At 37.4% G+C, this 21,312-nt stretch overlaps 6 protein-coding genes and 1 long non-coding RNA gene across 9 annotated transcripts; 4 read left to right on the forward strand and 3 right to left on the reverse strand.

Moving 5' to 3' along the window:
- Window positions 1-343: 343 nt before the first annotated feature.
- Window positions 344-1,672, reverse strand: LOC17876257 (UPF0725 protein At2g20620). The gene is given in 6 exon segments (XM_023777640.1): window positions 344-589; window positions 669-752; window positions 848-969; window positions 1,202-1,394; window positions 1,468-1,554; window positions 1,631-1,672. Coding segments are annotated over 6 exon segments (774 nt in total).
- Window positions 1,673-5,575: 3,903 nt separating this feature from the next.
- Window positions 5,576-7,865, reverse strand: LOC111829016. The gene is made up of 4 exons (XM_023777641.1): window positions 6,837-7,865; window positions 6,338-6,752; window positions 5,736-6,253; window positions 5,576-5,653 (listed from the first exon to the last, which is right to left on the reverse strand). The coding sequence occupies exons 1-4, from the start codon at window positions 7,863-7,865 to the stop codon at window positions 5,576-5,578; spliced, it is 2,040 nt and encodes a 679-aa protein (XP_023633409.1).
- A 1,538-nt stretch (window positions 7,866-9,403) lies between these two features.
- LOC111832549 lies at window positions 9,404-10,630 on the forward strand. 3 transcript variants are annotated; one of them, XR_002835451.1, is made up of 5 exons: window positions 9,404-9,607; window positions 9,677-9,787; window positions 9,885-9,978; window positions 10,101-10,196; window positions 10,288-10,630. It is a non-coding gene; the product is annotated as an uncharacterized LOC111832549 (long non-coding RNA). The 3 variants fall into 3 exon arrangements; XR_002835452.1 differs by having other exon boundaries at window positions 10,115-10,196; XR_002835453.1 differs by having other exon boundaries at window positions 10,121-10,196.
- Window positions 10,631-11,047: 417 nt separating this feature from the next.
- On the forward strand, window positions 11,048-13,169 carry LOC17875419 (GTP-binding nuclear protein Ran-3). The gene is made up of 8 exons (XM_006281006.2): window positions 11,048-11,151; window positions 11,287-11,356; window positions 11,807-11,863; window positions 11,959-12,076; window positions 12,288-12,377; window positions 12,464-12,643; window positions 12,736-12,813; window positions 12,899-13,169. Exons 1-8 carry the CDS (start codon window positions 11,149-11,151, stop codon window positions 12,966-12,968), a joined length of 666 nt encoding a protein of 221 aa, XP_006281068.1. The 5' UTR covers window positions 11,048-11,148; the 3' UTR covers window positions 12,969-13,169.
- Window positions 13,170-13,722: 553 nt separating this feature from the next.
- On the forward strand, window positions 13,723-15,690 carry LOC17874962 (grpE protein homolog 1, mitochondrial). Its single transcript, XM_006280807.2, has 6 exons — window positions 13,723-13,942; window positions 14,253-14,424; window positions 14,533-14,729; window positions 14,824-14,991; window positions 15,089-15,217; window positions 15,370-15,690. The coding sequence occupies exons 1-6, from the start codon at window positions 13,799-13,801 to the stop codon at window positions 15,466-15,468; spliced, it is 909 nt and encodes a 302-aa protein (XP_006280869.1). The 5' UTR covers window positions 13,723-13,798; the 3' UTR covers window positions 15,469-15,690.
- LOC17877135 lies at window positions 15,682-16,606 on the reverse strand. The gene is made up of 3 exons (XM_006281150.2): window positions 16,237-16,606; window positions 16,021-16,158; window positions 15,682-15,936 (listed from the first exon to the last, which is right to left on the reverse strand). Exons 1-3 carry the CDS (start codon window positions 16,543-16,545, stop codon window positions 15,874-15,876), a joined length of 510 nt encoding a protein of 169 aa, XP_006281212.1. The 5' UTR covers window positions 16,546-16,606; the 3' UTR covers window positions 15,682-15,873.
- Window positions 16,607-16,811: 205 nt separating this feature from the next.
- LOC17875082 (trigger factor-like protein TIG, Chloroplastic) lies at window positions 16,812-20,100 on the forward strand. The gene is made up of 13 exons (XM_006280177.2): window positions 16,812-17,170; window positions 17,276-17,359; window positions 17,540-17,668; window positions 17,823-17,911; window positions 18,017-18,200; window positions 18,458-18,548; window positions 18,648-18,802; window positions 18,892-18,984; window positions 19,075-19,167; window positions 19,256-19,336; window positions 19,430-19,579; window positions 19,667-19,762; window positions 19,862-20,100. The coding sequence occupies exons 1-13, from the start codon at window positions 16,841-16,843 to the stop codon at window positions 19,937-19,939; spliced, it is 1,653 nt and encodes a 550-aa protein (XP_006280239.2). The 5' UTR covers window positions 16,812-16,840; the 3' UTR covers window positions 19,940-20,100.
- Window positions 20,101-21,312: the final 1,212 nt, after the last annotated feature.

The following is a 21,312-nucleotide window of genomic DNA, read 5'->3' on the forward strand; positions in this document are numbered from 1 at the left end:
AATCTATACACTCGAATATATGTTTGGTTGGATATCTATTGTTCATCTTACGATCATAGCGACCTTTACATACAATACTTAATATTCTTCTACAAGTGTATTATGTCTAGATGATGAAACAATTTCGAAAAAAAAAAAAAAAAAAAGTCAAGTTTTGAGTGAGTCAGGTTTTGATGTTCTCGAACCGATTAAATTTGTCAGCTAAATTTTGCGATTTTAGAATTAATAGTGTTTTAGGTATAGTGTGTTATAATTAAAAAATTATTTATGACCGTGTTTCAGTACTATTAACCAGACAGGTGTTTCTTCTGTTCCGGTTCAATTTTTCAACACAATTTTTTATTCAACTACCGGATTTGGATGACCGTGTTTCAAAAATAGTTGGATCAAAATTTTTAACTTCAAGGCACATGTGTTGTGGTCTTCCATCCCTCGTTTGCCTAACTACGCATTTGCACTCGGTACCTCCACGAGTCTTGAAACTTATGTAGAAGATTGCATTGCTCGACTTCAACTTCAAACTTGACTCTATGTCTTCTTCCTTCGTTTGTACCACTGCTTTCTTTATCTCCAATGGGAAATGATCCACCTGCAAACACAAAAAGCTTGGTTTGAGATGGCCCTAAACAAAGGAGTAATACTCACTTCTCTAGGCTATTTTTCCTCACCATGTAAGTTCTCCACTTAGAGTATGCTGCAACTTGAGCATATAGTTAAAGCCATGCATTCTCTTGCAAATCCGAATCACTAACCTACAGTTGAAAACATTTAACATTAGTGGGGACAAGATGTTCTGTGTCAGTGTGTATGAGCAGATGACAAAAGTGGATAGCTAAAACCACCACACCTCATAGTACTGTAGCTTGTTGCATCCTGTAAGTGCACCATCATCTAGCCATTTAGGCATCACACCAGTATAGAGCACGTCTACACCATTTAAGTCCCATTGGGCACCTCTTTCTCCAGATCCTACCAAAAAAAAAACACATTTCTAGAAGATATTAATATGGAATAGCCAGAAACAATACATGTAAGGTAACAAAAGCATAGACCAAAACATGTACGCCTTTTGATCCTGCACTCATAGATTAGGCTAATTAATACCAGATAACCATGGGAATCCTTTGATTTTAAGTGTAGTAACATACAAGACGGGCTAGTAACAAAAATCAACTAGCTAAGGGCATGTTAGTTAAGTTACCTGTAGGTGAACAAAAAGTGGTTAATAATCTCAAGTTCTCATCGTTCACCTGAGCAGCATGCCAAATACAAGTGTCGATACTGTGAACTGAACCGTTGGCCGGATCAAAGGCATCCAATGTCATTGTATAAATAAAATGTGAAACCGCTTCCAGCATGAGTTCGGTCACAGTCAAGAACTGTAAATTAGTCCCCTACAGCCATGCAGATGTAAAATAAAAACCAAAAAAAAGTCAACAAAAGAAGAAAAAGAAAATAGAGTTGTACCTTGTGAGAATTGTAGCAATGGAGTCCAACCTTTGCAATGAGTTCGTCAGGGGGAGTACATCCAATGGCTTTTATCCGACAATATCCCTACCCCAAAATTCAGAAATGGAGATTTGAGAGGGTTATGGTATGAAAACCGATTACGAAGAGATTAGAAAATTACCCCAACGAGTCGAACATGTTTCTCATCCGGAACTTGGGCCATCTTTCCGATTTCGCACCCAAAAAAAAATAATAATACTAACTTTCGCGAAGATGAATGGGGGAATCGGAGACGCTAGCTAGGGCTTTTTGTAATCGCAATTTCCTTTCTGTTTTCCTTTTTCCTTTCTATAATGATGATTTTATGAGAGAAGTTTGAGTTCGAATTTTTCCGGTTGCTGTACTGTTCCGGTACACAAATTTGATTCAATTACCCAAATCGATCCGGTTCAAGAAAACCAGGTTTCGGTAATAGAGTAGCGTCGGCAAAAGCCTCAACAACTCTGTTTTAAAAACCTCTCTCTCGCTCGCTCCTCAATTTGACTCAATCTCCTCCTGCAAATCTGACAACATGGTTAGACTCCATTGGTTTCTTCTTCTTCTACGATTAGATACCGTTTCATTGATTATTGATAAAAATCATTACAATGAATTGCAGATAAAAATGGACTGGGTTCCTTACATTCCCTTTGACAAAAAAAGTTAATATGACTATTGAGTATCTAAGTACGTGCATATTTGATAACTTAAATCATTGATAAGTTGCTAAGTACGTCTTGGGATCTTTCTCGGTTTAAAACGCAGGGTACCACTAGGTTGTTCTTCGCTCATTGTTTTTATCTCTTGCGTGTTTTTGGCTCCTTGTTACTTACTCTATGAGTTCTTGTTCTGTAAGAAGGCCAAACAGGAAACAGTATATTGAATACAAACTTTATACATAATTCAAATTTAAGAAGGGCTGCAATAGGAATTTAAATGCAAGTTATCTAAAACCTTGATCTATAACAGAAATCATGTGTCAAAAAGAAAAAATAAATAAATCCGTATGAATAGTTGGCTCGTTAAAACCGAATCGATTAGTTACCCTAGGAGTGGCTAACTAGTTACGCCAGCTAAGTTCAGTTTGAAATATGTGGATATCAGTTTGGTTACTAATGTGTGTGTATTCTATCACCAACATACTAATGTGCGTCTGTGCATTGTCACGTCAAATTGGTTTTAGTTTAACCTATTACTTGATTTTTTATTTATTTTTTTATTTTTGGGTAGAACTTATTACTTGATTTTTTTTTAATTTTTTTTTGGGTAGAACTTATTACTTGATTTATTGTTAAGCTGGTTGTAAGATTAAGAGATCATTTGGCGCAATCGAGGTAGCGTTTTCCTCTGTACACTTGTGTTTTAAAACTTTTTAAGTATAATAATAATCTTGGTCTACATATTTCCTTTCTTCGACTCTGTTTTCTCCATTGATATATTTTTAAAACTATACTAATTATCACCAGAAGGGATATTATTTGGATAACGTGCCAATCAATATGACAATTGACAACGTTGCACAAATATAATGATGTATGAATCTTATGCAGAATGTTTGGTCTAAGGTTGTAGAAAAGTAATCTTTGAGGGTGACAACAAAATAGTTGTAAATCTTATGCAAGGATATAGAATCAAATTTTGGAGCTATAACTGGATTCGTTTACGTTTCAATCAAATACAACTTTGTGGGATTTTCAATTTCAGGTTTACATTTTCATATTTATGATTGCATCTTCGAGCATAAATTTAAGTTCCAGTTTAGTTTATTGCATTTTTGAGCATAAATTTAAGAAAGGTGCAAGCTTTGTGAGAACTCATCCCAAGTTTGGTTTAGTCTCAAGATGAGATCTTTACTAAGTTTCAGTTTTATTGCATTTTTGAGCATAAATTTAAGAAAGGTGCAAGCTATTGTGAAAAAGGTGCAAGCTTTGTGAGAACTCTTCCCAAGTTTTGATTAGTCTCAAGCTGAGAACTTTACTAAGTTTTTGTGAAAAATGTGCAAACTTTGTGAGAACTCTTCCTAATTTTTAATTAGTCTCAAGCTGAGATCTTTACTAAGTTTTAGTTTCATTGCATTTTTGAGCATAGATTTAAGAAATGTGCAAACATGTGAGAAATGTACAAGCTTTTGTGAGAACTCTTCTCAAATTTTGATTAATCTCAAGCTGAGATCTTTACTAAGGAGTTACGAGCGAGAGAAGCTTCAATCATATTATAGCATATTAGCATCTCTTTTACATCATTATTAGCATATCACTGTGAAAACTGAGTCTTTTGAGGCGTATGTTTCAGATTTTACAATGTCTGACCCAAGAGAACTTAAGGAACGAGTTTTAGAAAGAGTGAAGGAGATACAAAAGATTTTCAAATCGGTTGATTTAAGTGATATTCAACATGTTCGTGAAGTTTTGGAAGCGGTTTTTACTGGTCTATTTTATTTATCTGTATCGATCCATCACTGTTTTGCCGTAGCTGATTAAAAGCTAAAATCATCAACATTTGCCTCTTAAAAGAGTCACTGCAAACAATCTATTCCATTTTAAATCAAATTTTGCAACACAGTTTAGATCTAATAAGTTGAACTGGAGACTTAAATTGTTATAAGTTGCTAATTTGCCACTACCAATATGTAAGATGATGGGAAATCAAGACTACTTCCTCCTGGTCACGGCCTGTGATATATATATAAAAAAAAGACAATAATTATTTACATAGGGGTATATTGGGCCGGATATGGATCTGAACCCGGATCCGGTTCTGGATTACTGGGTTTTGAGTATTTGCGTCATTCCTAGGATCGACGTCCTATTTCCCCCCGAGAACTATCACATCGTATCAGAACAACACAAAACTTCACTCTCGTCTTTAGTCTCCCCGAATTGATAGTTCTATTGCTAGTTCCACCCGAATCAAAAGTTCTATCTCTATTTCCCCAATCGCGTGGGTTTACATGGTTTTCGAACCAAACCCGATAGATAACCATAGAAACACGGTTTGAAACCAATTTAAAACCCGATTAAAAATCATGCCCGACCCGAATCCAGCTATCCAGATTATAACAGATAGTCGTTTAACGTTCTAAAATCCCCAATTTTGAAACTCAAGAACCCTAAAAATCGAAATCTCCAAAATCAAAAATCCCCAAATTGAACTCTGAGAATCATGAGTAATGTCTCAGGAGCTTCGAATTCTTCATCTCATGTGCGAGGTAGAGGAAGGACTTATGTGTTTGGCGTGCCCAAGAGATGTTGGTGTGGAGAAGATATTGTGGCCAAAAACTCTCACTCGGATGCAAATCCTTGTCGAAGATATGTTCGTTGTGGATATGCCTATGCGAAGAAGGTAATGCGAGTTCTTTTCGTTGCTTTTGGATTGGGTTGCTTGATATGCTAATTTTGGTTCTCATTACGGTTCTAATTTTTGAAATAGCTTGAGAATGATAATCATGTCTTCAAGTGGGTGGATGAGGCACTCTTGGATGAGGTTGAGAAGATGAAGCGGCAGATTGGTATGCTTGAGAAGAATGTGATGGTGGAGCTTGAGAAAAAGATGGTTATGGAAGTTGAGAAAGAGTTATGTGAGAAGGTTGAAGATGTGAAATCACTAATGCAAGCAAGGATGAATAAGATGCTAATTGGGATTGTCTTAGGTTGTATGATCATGATTGGCATAGTTAAGCTAGTTGGATGAGATGATCGTGTTTTTCGGTTGGTAATGCTTGTTTGTTTTGTAATGGATTTTCTTTGGTAATGCTTGTTTGTTTTGTAATGGATTTTCTTTGGTAATGCTTGGTAATTGGTGTTTATTTGTAATGGATTATGATTGTCTTTGTTGGTTGGTAATGTTCTGTGTTTGCTGCTTCTTCAAAGACACTCTAAATCGATTGTAAAACAGAACATCATTAGTTAAGTTTGCTAAAACCATACATCAAGGTTTCAAAAGAGAACGTTAGTTAAGTTTTACAAAACCATAAGACCATCCTAAACAGGTTTAAATACACAATAAGACCATACAAAAAAAACAGACAAGTCTTCATTGTGCTTCTCCTTCATCTCAACACCACTCCTCTTGCTATTTAAGTCCCACATCAGTTCTCTTGGGTCAAACAAGGCTGAGAAGGTTGTGTAGACACTTCACCTTGTGTAGACACTTCACCTTGAGTTCCCTACACAAACAGACCACATGGAAAAAGCAAAACTCAGAAACATTGAAAAACTGAAAAAATCAGAGAAAAGTAGAATCATAACCTGTGTTGCATTGTTCTTCTTCCTGTGAAACCTGCAATTGTGGTCTGCTGCACCACAAATCCCACAATGCATGATTCTCTTCTTTTGTTTTGGTTGCTTCTTGGTTAGAGACTCATTGACTCCTTTCTTTCTCTTCTTGTCTGCCTTGGTCATCTTACTGTCATCACTTGGAGGAGCATACACCATGTCAGTTTGAGTTGAAGGCCAGAACCGTGGACCTCGTTGAGGAATCAACCCTTCTCTGTAGTTGAGCTGCCATTTAGAGGTTCGGAACCATTGACAAACGTAGTCTTCAGCCTGTAGAGTCTTCTTCAATATAACTCCATATGCATGTTCATAAGGGATTCCACAGATCTGAAACTTCCTACATGTGCAAGTCATACTCCTCAAACAAACTCTATGCTTATCATAATCTAAGTGAACTTCATACATGCCGTTTGTGCTGCTGCTCACAATGCACTCAGAAGCTTTCTTATGCTCCTTAGCCAGAAACTTAGTCACATAAGGTGTACAAAGGCCTGAAACATAAATGAAACACATCATTAGAAATTATACACGACAGTTAAATACATACAAAAGTTAAGTGATTAAGAAGAACTAACCTTTGTGATCATGAGAAATGGCTGACCTCTTGGCAATTCTAACCATTGCAAGCCTTCTTACCATCTCTAACATTGCCACAAAAGGCTTCTCTCTTGCCTTGTTTATTGTGTTGTTGAAAGATTCTGTGGAATTGTTTTCCACATCCTCACAGTAATTACCAACCTTGTGAAATGCCCTGCACCATGTCTTGGGTTTTGTCTTCAGGACATCCTCATGCACCTTTGAATCATAAGCATGAATCCTCTCCAATCTCTCCTCATATTGTCTAGTGTTGTAGCTCCATGCCAAGTCCCATAAGAGCTTCTTCATCTGTTTTTTATTGGGGTGATTCTTCTTTAAATTTCCATAAATGTGCCTGACACATTTACGATGCTCAATATTTGGTAACTCTAACTCCACAGCCTTAATCAACCCCTGAAACATACAATACCAAATTAATCCACTCCACAGATGCTTCAAAACGATTCAACACCAAGAAGAAAACAGTTGAGAAGATACCTTTTGACGGTTAGAAACCATGATGAAACCATCCCCATCTCCTAAGTCAAGATCAATCTTCAGTCTCTTGACAAACCATTGCCAATTGTCAGTGTTTTCAACCTGAACAACACTCCATGCTATTGGATAAATAGCATTGTCTGCATCCCTTCCTAATGCCACCAATAACTGACCCTTGATCTTTGATTTCAAGAAACAACCATCCACTCCAATTAGTGGCCTACAACTCTCTTTCCAAGTTCTCCTTAACACATCAAAGCACACATAGAAGCGGTTAAAAATGTCCTGGCCAGCTTCATTCCTAATCGTGTCAACCTCCACAATAGACCCTTGATTTGCTTCCAATATCTCAGCTGCATAATCCCTTAGACGTGCAAACTGACTATCATACTCCAGCTCAATCCAAGCCAAGGCCTTTCTCCGAGCAGCTTGACACTGAGGTCTAGTAGCCGAAATCTTCCACTTCTCCATTATAATCTGTTCCATCTTCTGAGGCATGTAATACTCAGGATCTTCTCTAATCTTGTCAAGAAACAGCCTTGCTATAACTGGCACCTTAAACATCTCACATTCTCCATTAGCAACACAGATATGCTTATTGTTGTATCGTGTAACCTTCCACATTGACTCATTTTGCAAAGATGCACAATACACTTTCCACTCGCATTTACCCTTAGCACCTACACACCTAAACCCGAGTCTATCCCTATCGTACCTGTATTGTTTCAAATTGTAGCCTGTTAGCAATGCATAATCAGTGACACATTCCTTGAACGCGATCCCATTGAAGAACTTTTGCCCTACGTACATCGTCCCATCTCCACGGTTGATGTGTGTCCCTCTGTCTCCACCACCACGATGTTCTCCAGCTTCGTCGTCGCTATCTGGGTAAACATCGTGAAGGATTGGCTCTTCAGCTTCAGTGAAATCTTGGGCAAGCTTCTCCACGAACGATTCATCTCGATCCTCTGCTTCAGGATCGTATTCTTCAACAGGAGGGATGTCGCCTTCGGGAATAGCTAACGCCATCGCATGCGCCACGAGAGAGAACAACTCGATTAAGAAGAAAAACTCGATTGAGAAGAAGAAATCGATTGAATCGATTCGATTTCAGATTCTAGGGTTCGACTAGGGTTTCTCGAGAGAGAAAGGGGAAAAATCGATTTGGGGTTTTTTGATTTTTGGGTTTGTTTGTTTAATTTTGTAATCGGGTTGGTTAAGTTTTTTAATCGGGTCGAATTAGGTTTAATCCGGTCACTGGATTCGTTCTTCGGTTAATCAAAACAGTAACCCAATTTTTAACCGATTAAACCCACACATTTGGAAAATTGGATGAGAACTATGATATCGGGGTGGAAATAGAGATAGAACTTTTGATTCGGGTGGAATTAGCAATAGAACTATCAATTCGGGGAGACTAAAGACGAGAGTGAAGTTTTGTGTTGTTCTGATACGATGTGATAGTTTTCGGGGGGGGGGAGAAATAGGTCGTCGATCCTCATTCCTAAGCTCACTCTCACAACTTTGTTTAGGAAACTTATCTCACACACTCTCTCTCTCTATGTCGGCGTCTTCCTCCGACACTCTCAGCGAAGCTTCAGTTTCGTCAAAGGTAAAGTTATCTCTTCTTCTAAGCCTTGATATTATACTCTCTCGATCCTACTTTGGTTTCTAGTGTTTAATCTCTCTTCGATCTCGCCTGATTTGTTAATTTTTTTTTTTTTTTTTTTTTTTATCGATTTGACATAATTCACAGGCTTTACCTAACCAGCAAACTGTGGATAACCCTAGCTCCAAGCTCGTTACCGTTGGCACGGATCTGGCTGCGCTGCGGTGTAGTAGTTCATCGGGATATGAGCTCCGGCGAGGTCAAAGGCAGCGAAATGTGAGGTGCAACTTCGACGACTACTTCGACAACTACTTCAACGACTACTTCGACGACTTGTTGGACGCTTACTTCGACGACTGCTTCAACGATTGCATCGACGAAGAGTTGAAGATGATACAGAAGAATCGAGCGCGTGTGAGACACGCTTCTGATTGTGAAGATGAAGATGAAGAGGAAGATGATGATGAGGTGGAGGAAGAAGATGCGAGTGAAAAGAGGCAAGTGAAGAAGCGGAAAATTAACTGTCCCGACCAACAAGATGATGATGAAGAAGATGAAGAAGAAGAAGAAGAAGATGAAGAAGAGGATGATGAAGAAGATGAAGATGAAGAAGAAGAAGAAGTAGAAGAAGAAGAAGAAGAAGAAGAAGAAGAAGAAGAAGAAGAAGAAGAAGATCAAGATGATGATAATGTACGGAAACCATAGAAAGTGAAAAAAAACTTAATTCAAGCTTATATATATAGCTTTGAAGGTTTCACTCTGTGTGGCTCTGTGTTGCTTACAATGAGAGTGTTGTATGTTTTGGATTTTGGGAGATACTTAACCTATCCGGTCAACTGTCAAAACTTATATAACTAACTTATGCTGTCTCACTCTCACTCCCTCTCTCTCTCTCGCTCTTCCCACAAAATCTGATCACGCTTCCCACCTTTCTCCCTCCATTACCATCTCTGTTACTCTCTCTCTCTCTTCAAATTCTAGATGTGTTGTTGTTGTTGTTGTTGTCTGTCTGTCTCAAACTATCTCTGTCAATCAGTTCTGTCTTTTTTCCTTCTTTGTCAGGCATTGGATTTTGATTCATAGACATTTTTGAGGTTTCTGATATGTTTACTCTGTGTGGATTTTGTTTCAGGAAATGAAGAGGAGAAGCGCTTCTGGTATGGTATGATGCAGTTACTTGGTATTGACCTTTGATTTTTCTTATCTCAATCTGATTTGGTTGTTTGATTAGGGACTCAGTGTGATCGTTCTTTAGAAACAAAAATTATCCTTGACAAGAAGCCGTTGGAGTTGGTCCTAGACAAACTTCAAAAGTACCTAACTACTCTGGAGTTTTAAAGAGGTAAGAGTTGATTCCCTGGAGTTATCTCTGAGATATCCTTTCGGCAATTGGAGCTTAATGTTGTCTTATTTGATATATTTTGTGTTTGTGTTTGTAGCTTCCTGATTATCATGAGAGAATCCCATGGACTTTTCAGAGTGAGGAAGAAGAAGCTTACGAATGGATCATATTCTACATTGGAAGAGCTTGAGGTTTGTAATATGTTTGTTTCTCAACTTTACATGGAGAGCTTTTGAGTATAGTATTTGATTGTATAGCTTTTCAGGATATTGCTTCTTTGTATATTAATGGGTTTGTGATAACACTGCTCTAGTGTGTTTTTGCTAGGATCAGGTCTATAGTCCATCATCTATATGGTTGCTAAGCTGGTTTTTGGCATCTATCTCAGGAATTTGTGGATGAATTCGAAGTAAGTTTAAGCTGTAACGCAATTGTCATTTGACGCTTGAGTATTTATGTTCTTTAACTTACCATTTGTTCTTTCTTTTCTTTTTCTTCAGGAATTTGTCAAAGACCAAGTTCGAGCAGCAAAAAGAGCAAATAGAGAGGCCGGAGATGCTCAAGAGAAAGCAATAGAAGAAATGAGCGAAGAAACTAAGGAAGCCTTTGAAAACATGAAGTTCTACATATTCTACCCTCGGCTTTCACCGGACGTCCCTAGATTCCAGACGGTAAGAACAAGAGATAACTAAACTCTCCCCCTTAAGTCATATTGTTTTTTTTTTCAAAATTTAAGTCATAAGAAACCTGCAATTTGAAATGGGTTTTGACTTTTGAGTATAGTTTGTCACAAAAGCTCTGAATATTGTATGGGATTTGTGAATCATCTTTCTTTTTTATGAAGTCGTCTTTCATCAACCAATGCTACATAAATGCTCATCAAGTCCTTTGATATGGAATCTCTAGAAGCAAGAATAGCTTTAAAACTTTTATAGTTATCTTCTTATTAATGAATTTATAACTTGTGATATACAAAAGAAGACAATAATTCTTAACATATAAAAATATCTATAACATCTTTTCTTTTCTTCTTATGAAGTATGAACCACTGAACCGAAGAGAAAACTCAAACCCAACTCCTCTTCTTCACTAAAAACTCAAATTATCTTACTGACGATTTTTCTCCGAAGGTAAAAAGAAAAAGCAACAACAAATGACAAGGCTTATGGATCAGAAAATCAGAAGGGTATATTGGGCCGGATACGGATCTGAACCCGGATCCAGTTCTGGATTACTGGGTTTTGAGTGTTTGCGTCATTCCTAAGCTCGCTCTCACTCACACAACTCTGTTTAAAAAACCTATCTCACGCTCTCGCCGCCTTCCTCTGACACTCTTCGCGTAGCTTCACTCAGTTTCGTCGATGGTAAAGCTATCTCTTCGTCTTTGCCTTAATTTCCTTCTCGCTCGATCCTACTTTGGTTTTTAGTGTACGCCCTCTTTGATTTCGCGTGATCTGTTAATCTGTTTTTTTTTTTTAATTATGATATGATTCACACAGGCTTTACCTAACCAGCAAACAGTTGATTACCCTAGCTTCAAGCTCGTTATCGTTGGTGATGGAGGCACAGGTACCACCATGATCTCTCAGCTTCATTTTTCTTTTGTTTTACTAAATATACTTATACAGAGGCTTTGATTTGTTCAATTTTAGAAACTCGATTTTGGATTATGATGTTTCGATATAGTTTTTTTTCTGTCTGTAGCTTGGTTTTGTTACTTATCCATGCTTATGATATTGTTTGTATGAGTAATTTTGATTAGTAGTGTATATCTTACAGTTCAATTCTGATTAGAAAACACGAGTCTAGAGTTTGCTGCGTCCGACTTAGTTTTGCATAGAGCTTGATGTTAGCTACCTTTGGTGTTACTTAAATGATCCTTAGATTATGTTTGTACCAGTCAATATTGATCTGTCGCAGTTCAGTTCTGAGATAGTCCTATGTGGTTTCGGGGGTTGGATGGATTTGGCTATCTTGTTAACCCTCTTCTGATTAATTTTTGTGGATGTTCGTTCACAGGGAAAACCACATTTGTAAAGAGACATCTTACTGGAGAGTTTGAGAAGAAGTATGAACGTAAGTACTTGCAAGTCATCCCGAAACATTGTAATAACCTTTTTTTATTCAATTCACGAGTTCACAGATTCTGATATCTTCTTGTTTTTTTGCAGCCACTATTGGTGTTGAGGTTCATCCTCTAGATTTCTTTACTAACTGTGGCAAGATCCGTTTTTACTGTTGGGATACTGCCGGACAGGAGAAATTTGGTGGTCTTAGGGATGGGTACTAGTAAGTACTTTCTTCTGTGTACTAGTATTCATACGAATCAGTAATACCTACCTGATTAATTTCCACATATGTTACCTTAAATCATCTACTCTTGGTAGTTTGGTTATGTTTTTGAAGCTCAGTGGCATGATTGTAGCTAGCAACACAAAAAGCTACTAAAAGGTTACAAATACTTTGTTTGATACAGAAACGTGTTTTTGTTTTGTTGCAGCATCCATGGACAGTGTGCTATTATCATGTTTGATGTCACAGCGCGCCTGACATACAAGAATGTTCCAACATGGCACCGTGATCTTTGCAGGTATGTACTCTCACACACATAAGCTAGAGTTTTTTTGGATGTGGCAACTTGCTAGACGGATAATGTCATCAAATTTCATGGTGCAGGGTCTGTGAGAACATCCCAATTGTCCTCTGTGGGAATAAAGTTGATGTGAAGAACAGGCAAGTGAAGGCCAAGCAGGTAACATTCCACAGGAAGAAGAATCTCCAGTATTACGAAATATCTGCCAAGAGCAACTACAACTTCGAGAAACCATTCTTGTACCTTGCTAGAAAGCTCGCCGGGTAAGCAACAATGCATCAATTCAACCCTCATTTTTAGTATTGGATATCAATTAAAAAAGATGAAAGATTGAGATTGTTGCTTGCTGCCTCAGGGACGCTAATCTTCACTTTGTGGAGTCACCTGCCCTTGCTCCCCCAGAAGTTCAAATCGACATGGCAGCTCAGCAGCAGTAAGTACTCTAAACTAATTTTGTTGTTGCTAAGCTTTTGATGTTAAAGCTTTACTTTAGTTTAACGATTAAATACTATTTGTAGGCATGAGGCGGAGCTTGCAGCGGCAGCAAGTCAGCCACTTCCTGATGACGATGATGACACGTTTGAGTAGAGACAGAGAGAGAGAGGTGATTGTCACTGATTACCCGAGTTAGGGCTTGTCCGAAACTTTTCTTTGCATGGAACTAAATTTATGTGCTGTTACTCTTCCCAGTTATGACACCAGTAAATTTTCTTTCTAAAGTTTTTAACTGTCGATGTGAAAGTGAAACCTAACCAATTATATAATTTACATGCTCCACGATTTCATTTTATTTTTCAAAACTAATTCTAGACGCACTCTACATAATTCATCGACACACTTATCTAATAACATCTAGACACGGCCAAACTAGTATTGAATTCTTAATTGCTTTTTCAAGTTGGTCGTGTTGTCGATATGATACCACTTAGTTTAAAGAAATGCGTGTAGAGACCTGTGAAGGAGAAGATCATCAAACTGCACCCTTAGCAGATAAGATCTGTGTAGGAGAGTATAATAAACCACAACGTCAAAGGATAGTTAAAGTTGATTACTTCTAAAATTTATTGTTTGGTAATAAAAAAACTAAAAATATTCAGATAACTATTACATCCCAAAATCAATTCGTACAAACTTATCAAAATGTTAGTCATATAAAAAAAAAATTACGCGCGGTAAATCCCCTAGTTCAATCAAAATAATATTTAATACATCGGTAAGGGTAATCTCGTAAATGGTTATAACCGACAAAGAAAGAGGTTTTTGCTTCCTCCCCAAGAAGAACGCTTTTGCCTCTTTCTTCATCCATCGGGTCGTGGCCGTCGGGCTAATTATTTATTATTCAGAGTCTTAAAAAAAAAAGGGTTTCGTGTTTTTTTTTTCGCTGGTCTTGCTCGATTTCATTGCGAAAATCTTCGGTGATGTTGGTGTCTAGGGTTCTATCCAGAGTTTCTCGCAGTGCAGGGTTACGCTCGTCTCTCTCCTCTGTCGCGACTCCGACGAAGAATCAGATTCCGATTGTTTCAAGCCGATTTCACTCCCTCGTTCACGGAACTCCCAACAAGGTTAGTTTTTCTAAAGCCGATTTTGTTTGTAATTCGTTTTAGTTTCATTGGGTTTTGCGAGGGTTTAAGGGGTCTGTTCAAACGAATCTTTGGTTTGGTAATTGAACAACGTCTTTTAGTACAAATGATTGTTTTGCTCTGATTTTATTGCTCTGGTCACGATGGTAAATGTTTTGATTGCTCTTTCATGAGTTTGTTTTGAGTTTATTTGGATGCAAAATTCTGAAGAATCCTCAACCTGTGAAATTAGCTTATTCTAGGATTTTTGAACACTGGATTTATACTCAATTTGGATCCTTTTAAATGACAGCTTGTTGCAGTTCCAGTGTCGCTCCTAAATCATGCAACTTTAGATTTGAATGTTCTACAAAGGTTCAGCTTTTTCTCGTCTTCCTCAGCGGAAACGAAGGAAAATGAGAGTAACACCGAGGTCCCAAAGACCGGTGAAGCTTCTGCTGATGTGGAGGCGGGGAAAGTAGCAGGTGAGTCAAAAAAATTGACCCGGCAAAATAGAGAGAAACACTGTGTCTTGGTCTATAGAGAACAAGTTTTTATGGGTTACTAAACGAATTGTGTTTGCTGATTTCCAGATTCAGAGATTGATTTTGAGGATTTATCAAAGGATGATTTGGTGAAGCTTGTGGGTGAGAAGGAAGATCTTTTGAAGGTTCAGCAGGAAGACATAAAGGAAATGAAAGATAATTTTCTTCGCTCATATGCGGAGATGCAGAATCTTATGGACAGGACTAAACGTAATGCTGAGAGCGCCAAAAAGTTTGCTGTACAGGTTTACTTCTCTGCAACTCCTTTTTCTTCTTCTTGGATCTACTCGTATTTGCTTCATATATGAGCCAGTGCTGAATATGTTTGTTGTGCTGCAGAGCTTTGCAACAAGCCTTTTGGATGTCGCAGATAATCTAGGAAGAGCTTCTTCAGTTGTCAAAGAGAGTTTTTCGAAGATCGACACTTCAAAAGATTCGGCTGGTGCTGCTCCACTGTTAAAAAACCTATTAGAAGGAGTGGAGATGACTGAGAAACAATTAGCAGAGGTAACACATCCATTATAATATATGTTCATTCAGGTAAAAAAAAGATAAGATGAGACTGGTGCCAAGAAATGCAATTTTTATATATGTAAAACTGCAGGTATTTAAAAAATCTGGTTTGGTGAAAGAAGATCCTTTAAATGAACCGTTTGATCCACACAGACATAACGCAGTGTTCCAAGTCCCAGATGCTTCCAAGCCAGAAGGCACTGTTGCTCATGTCCTAAAGGTAGAGTAACCTATATAAGGATTTCTCCTTTTTCTGACTTTGGTATAACTTTAACTCTCTAAGTAAATGTCATCTTTTGTAAGTCCACACTATATCATGGATTATTTGCCATCATTTTTTTTAACTTTGTGGTAACGTTTCCATATTTGCAGTCTGGATACTCATTGTATGATCGAGTCATAAGGCCAGCTGAGGTTGGTGTTACTTGTGCTGTGGAGAATCAAGAGGGCGAGAAAGAGTCCGAAGCTTGAAAAACTTAAACAAGGAGAGTTGAGCTTTGTCTCAACATCATCACGAGTTCTTGTTCTTTTAGTTAGTAGTTCTCTTTTTTGCATATTCATTGGAGGAACATTCTTCTCATAAGGTAGCAGGACTTTGCTGCACTTCCAGGGAAGCCCTGGTTCTGTTGTAACTTTACTACACACAAAATTTCATTGAGTTTATAAAGCTGGAATCAAATCTGATGGAGCCAAGCTCTCTATTCTTCTTGGTAAAAGCTTCAAATCTTACATATATTATAAGCTTCTTCTAACTTACACACTACATACAGATCTAGAAGACATCAAAGTTACAATATGAAACATCAAAATAAACTACAATAATACCAAAAGCTAACAGCTTTATTGTTGCTTCATGCTAATACATTATGATCCTCTTCATTCTTCAGTCCCTTCAGAATTCAGACACAGTCCCAGATTCAAGTTACCAGTTTTTGCTTCCTGCAGAGTAAGAGCTGAGTATTAACAGAAGTTTGAACAAAACTCGACATTTTCATTAGATTGCTGAATTTAAATGAAACGTACCTTAGTTTGGTCTGAGTCTGATATGTTCATGTCAAGCTCAACAGCTTTAGGCAATGGCGATTCAGTGTCGAATTCTTCAGTCTCTTCAATTTCAGATTCCTTAGAAATCAGTTTCTGTCTATGCTCAAGCATCGCAATCTACACAAATCAAAACCAATCAACCAATCATTTCAACTAATCTCACACTAAACTAAAAACCCTAATTTGGGAACTTACTGGAGCGTATCTGAATCTTCGCTTAGGTGGCTCCTCCGCCTCACCGGAACCATTAGCGTCGGAGGCAGTAACCGCCGACGAAGTAAGCGGAGTCCACTTATGGAGAAGTAGATGGTGAGGTGAGTTACTGTTACTGCTGTTGTTGTTACGACCGTTGGATTTAGATGCTCTGAAAACACCGACCGATGAGGTTGAGACACGTACCCACTTCTTCTTCCACTTCCTTACTCGGCCACTAAAAACCGCCGTCGCCGCCGGACCACTGTATCTCGATGACGTCCTGCTCAATCTCGATCCTACACCTTCCATTAATCTCTTCTCTTCTTCTCTCTCTCCCTCTAACTCGCCGGAGAAATAGTTGCTTTATTTATCAGCTCAAAAACGCGGCGTTTTAAGTAGATAGTGAGGTGTATTAAAGAGAAGGAGCTTGTTTATTAGTCCAAACGCAGCGTTTAAGGAGATGAGTCTTTATTAAATATTAATTTCAAACGCGGCGTTTTATGAAGATATATGTCAAAAGTACATTGCTTTATCTATAAGAAGTGGCGCTTCATTCATTCATTCAGAAGCTCTTCTTCAGTATAAGCAAGAAGAGAGAGCGAAGATGGAGCTCTGTGTTATCAGCACCACGACGACGACGGCTAAGGCGATTAATCCGTTTCTTCCTTCAATTACACGTCGTGTTAGCTCCCGTCTCTTCCGATTAGATAGTGTGTTACAGTTTGGTGGGAGGCTGAATAAACCAATTAGCAGCGGCCCCTTGGAGACGATGTCTTGCGTCTCCAGAAAATTTGGGTTTCTCGGAGATTCTATGTCTCACGGTGGTGATTTCAGGCGATTCGCGGCGCCTTCTCCTGCGGTTGAAACGAGCGTGAAGGAAGACAAGCTTCCAGCTGATCTTAAGGTCACCGAGACTGTACAGGCGAATTCAAGTGTAAGAGATTTCAATATCTGTTTTGTCTATTTGCTGGAGAATATGTGTGGGTGCGGCATTGAGTTTATTCTGAGTTTTGAAATGACATGAAACTTTTGATTTTAGGTGAAATTGAGTGTGGAAGTTCCAAAAATTGTATGTGAAGATTGTTACCAACGAGTTCTAACTGAGTTCATGAAGCTCTCAAAGGTGAATTGGTTTTTCATCTTAAAATGAAGACGAAATTTTGAGTATACGATTGAAATCGTTTATAAAATTTTCGATTTCTAGCAGAAGCTTGTTCTGTGTAATGCTTGCTGTTGATTGTCATTTCACTTCGTTTGGTATCATAGGCTTGTTGTTTATTGGATTTTGTTTTGATTAAATTAGGTTCCTGGATTCCGTCCTAAAACGAGAGTTCCAGAGAATATTATTGTTGGTTTCGTTGGGAGGCCATACGTTTTGAGAGCAACTGTTGAATCTATCTTGAAGAGAACACTTCCACACGCCATGGAGTCGGTAAAATGTCTTATGTTTATATTATTTTAATTATGTTTTCAATCTTCCATGGTTTAAGAGAATGATTTGTGAGAATAAGTCTTGTGATGTTTCTAACTAAATTTGGTCTTTGTTGTCTTGGAACATTTTTCATACGAGATTTTGGTTTTTGTAGGTGACTGGAAGGGCTCTAAAAGACTCGATACAGATTGTAAGCAGCTTTCCAGAGATGGAGAAGGCTTATTCTCAGCTCAAGACTCTTAGGTTTATGTTTAACCTTCACATATGCAAAAAATCTGAAACAACAGTTCAAGACTGCTGCTTGCGAACTAACTTTACATGAAATTCTGCTTTTCTCTTCTTACTCAGTTATGAGGTGGTAGTTGATGTTGTCCCTGAACTAAGATGGAATCCTGAGGATGGGTATAAGAATATGAAGGTTGTTGTAGAATTAGGCGATGAGATAGATGCAAAAAAAGCTTGTGAAAGACAACTAAGACAGAAATACAAGTCCCTTGGTGCATTGAAGATTGTGACTGACCGAGGACTACAGGTAAATGAATACATAACTTGCCATGTCATTGCATTGTTTTTCTGCTACTTTTGCGGTTTTCTTTCATGTTACATTTGAAATCATTGAAGGTTGATGACATGGGACCAACCTTCTATCTCGTTACTAAGATCAGCCATTAGGCTTATGTTAGCTTTCTTTAATGTAGTTATGAATCTGACTGCATTAGTTCGTACTTAACTCTGCAAAGATAATATAGTTGCTAGAAAAGCTTTTCATTATATCCTAAAACTGTGTAGGTGGGAGATCTTGCAGTTGTTGATATTTCGGCTACAACTATAGATGAGGATGGGTCAACGGGTCAAGCGATTCCAGATGCTGAAAGCAAAGGTTTTAGAACTGTTATATTTTAAGATTCATATCTCTTACTCTATTGCAATGCCGTTCCCGTTTGCCAATGAATGCTGAGATGTGCGGTTATCTGAACAGGATTTCACTTTGACACTGAGGAAGGGAATAGATTACTTCCTGGATTCCTTGATTCAATCACAGGAATTCGAGCAGGCGAATCAAAGTCATTCACGCTTGTGTTTCCTGAATCATGGAAACAAGAAAATCTCCGAGGCCAACGTGCTCAGTTCACTGTGAGCTCTTTTTTTTACACCAGACATGAATATAAATATGGTAACAAAAGATCATACTTTGATAAGCTAATTGTGTTTGTTTTCTTCAGGTCGACTGCAAGGAACTTTTCTACAGAGATTTACCAACTTTAGATGATTCGCTTGCTGATAAATTGCTCCCTGGATGCACCACTTTAAAAGAGGTAATGAACAGATGGATTTTGTTTGCAACAAGTTTTTACAAAAGAGAATGTCTTTTCTCACTGTAATTCCCTAATGAAACAAGTAAACAGGTTGAAGAAACTCTGTCTAAAAGATGCCAAGAGATGGAGGAGGAAGCTAAGGAGCAAGCTACAGACAATGCCATCCTTGAGCAGATTCGAAAGGTCATCATCTAAATCCATAAATCATTTGAAGCAGTAACGTTGTTGATCTGTGTGGTAAAATACATCCTTTGCTTCTCTTTTGTTTTAGATGGTTGAAGTAGAGATTCCTCAATCTTTATTTGAGGAACAAGGAAGACAGTTTTATGGAGCTAGGCTTCTAGAGATTCAGGCAAGCATTTTTCGATGACTGTTGTTGATCTCCATCTCTTACTCTCTTTTGCTGTCACTCAAATTCCTAATGTTCAATGACATGGAGCTGCAGGGAAGCATGAAGCTCACGGAAGACCAATTGGCTTCACTTTCAAGTCAAAAAGCAGTGAATGAGTTTCTCGAAACGCAAAGGGAAAGCATTACCAACATAATCAAGCAGAATTTGGCTGTTGGAGATATCTTCAAGCGCGAGAACTTAGAGGTATATTATACACTCAATATTCTAGTCTCAGAGAAAGTAAAAAAACAAAAGTTAGTAACAAAAACATTGCCAAATCTTTGAATGCAGTTCTCAACAGATGAACTAGTAAAAGAGGTCGAGAACTCGATCTCAGAATTCAAGAAACATAAACAAGAGTATGACGAGGAGCGTGTGAAAGATCAGGTTAGTTATCTTGTGAATCTAATAAGTAATATAATAATGTTCTTGAGCTATATAAGATAGATAACTGAAAGAGAGGTTCTTCTTAAATTGGTTGGTTAGGTACAAGAGATTTTAGAAGGAGCAAAAGTGCTAGAATGGTTGAAAGAACGAGCCGAGATTGAATACATCACTCGTTGATGAGCATATTGTAGGTATGTTCTGTTTTTTTTTTTTTGTATGAGCAAAATGAGTCTTTTGAATTATTATGATTATTTTGTCATAAGAAGAGAACATTTACTGTATTTGATGATTGTTTGTAAGATTAATAGGTGCAATAAATCATTTCCAAAACCCCTGTTTTTTTAAATTTTGTAATTTGGTTCACTTTTTGAATTTATAATCAATGGGTGTTTTAGATATGGTATAGATAGTAAGTATATACGTCGATTTCATATTGAATATAGCCAACTAACATTTGACTATGACTTGTATTTTATTTAGATTTGTCACATAATGACATAACTCTTCTTCTTTACTACTAGTCTACTAGTTTGGTTTTATATGGAGACGCTTGACTAAATTTTCTTACTGACCTCATCATCACGTTTGCTTACTTTTCTTAGCTGTATTGTATATACGAACTACCCCCTCATGATCCATGTTTTAAACTTAAAAAAGAAAGTAGATTAAAATTAAATCTCACCAATCATAGTACTTGCACCATTTTCTCAACTTATAACAAAACAACTTAATAATAAAATGAAGTTTCGAACTAACTAGTGGTAGAGTAAATTAAGACTAAAATCGGAATTACTGCTAATTTGAAAGAAAAAAAACAAGTTTATTACAAGTTAAGGCAATTATTTGGAGTATTATACATAGTTCACACTTCAAAGATATTCCGTAAAATTTATGTTTGTCTTCGTTTCTTACATACTCCTAAGTTTGTTTTCTTTATCTTTTTCTTTGTCAACTGTGTTTGATGAATTCAATAATTCTTAAAATGTATTATCCTCTATGCAACATACTTTTCAAAAACATATAAATAAATAAAATACATATTCGATCGATTGTGACAATACAAAAATTGTATTATAATAATTGGGGATAGTATAATTAAACCCCCAAAAATGGACTATACCGTAAAATGCTATCTATGGTCCCTAAAACATAAATTGGTCAACAACTTTGTTGTAATTATATTTTTTTGTTGAGCTACATTACACATAACATTTTACCGCTTTAAATAACCATAAGTTAAAATTGGTTAGAAAAAAACCAAAAACAACTGTACCATAGCATTTATTTACTTCCGAGATTTCTTATTGTTATTGTAAAAAAAGAAAAAGTAAATAACTTGTGGTAGTCAAACAAGCAAAGCACCAAGTCAAGGAACCTTAAGGAAGAGTAAACAAAACAAAATAAAGAAACAAAGACACAAGTCTGTCTGTGAACAGCGTCATGTCATGTTTGTAATAAGTCAGAAAACTAAAGGGTGAATAATTTTTTGGAGTTACCATCGTACTAAAAAAAAAAAAGAGTGGGTCCCATGCATCACCTCCCCGTCTCTT

Source organism: Capsella rubella, unplaced genomic scaffold (assembly GCF_000375325.1).
Source record: "Capsella rubella cultivar Monte Gargano unplaced genomic scaffold, Caprub1_0 scaffold_8, whole genome shotgun sequence".
Taxonomy (NCBI): domain Eukaryota; kingdom Viridiplantae; phylum Streptophyta; class Magnoliopsida; order Brassicales; family Brassicaceae; genus Capsella; species Capsella rubella.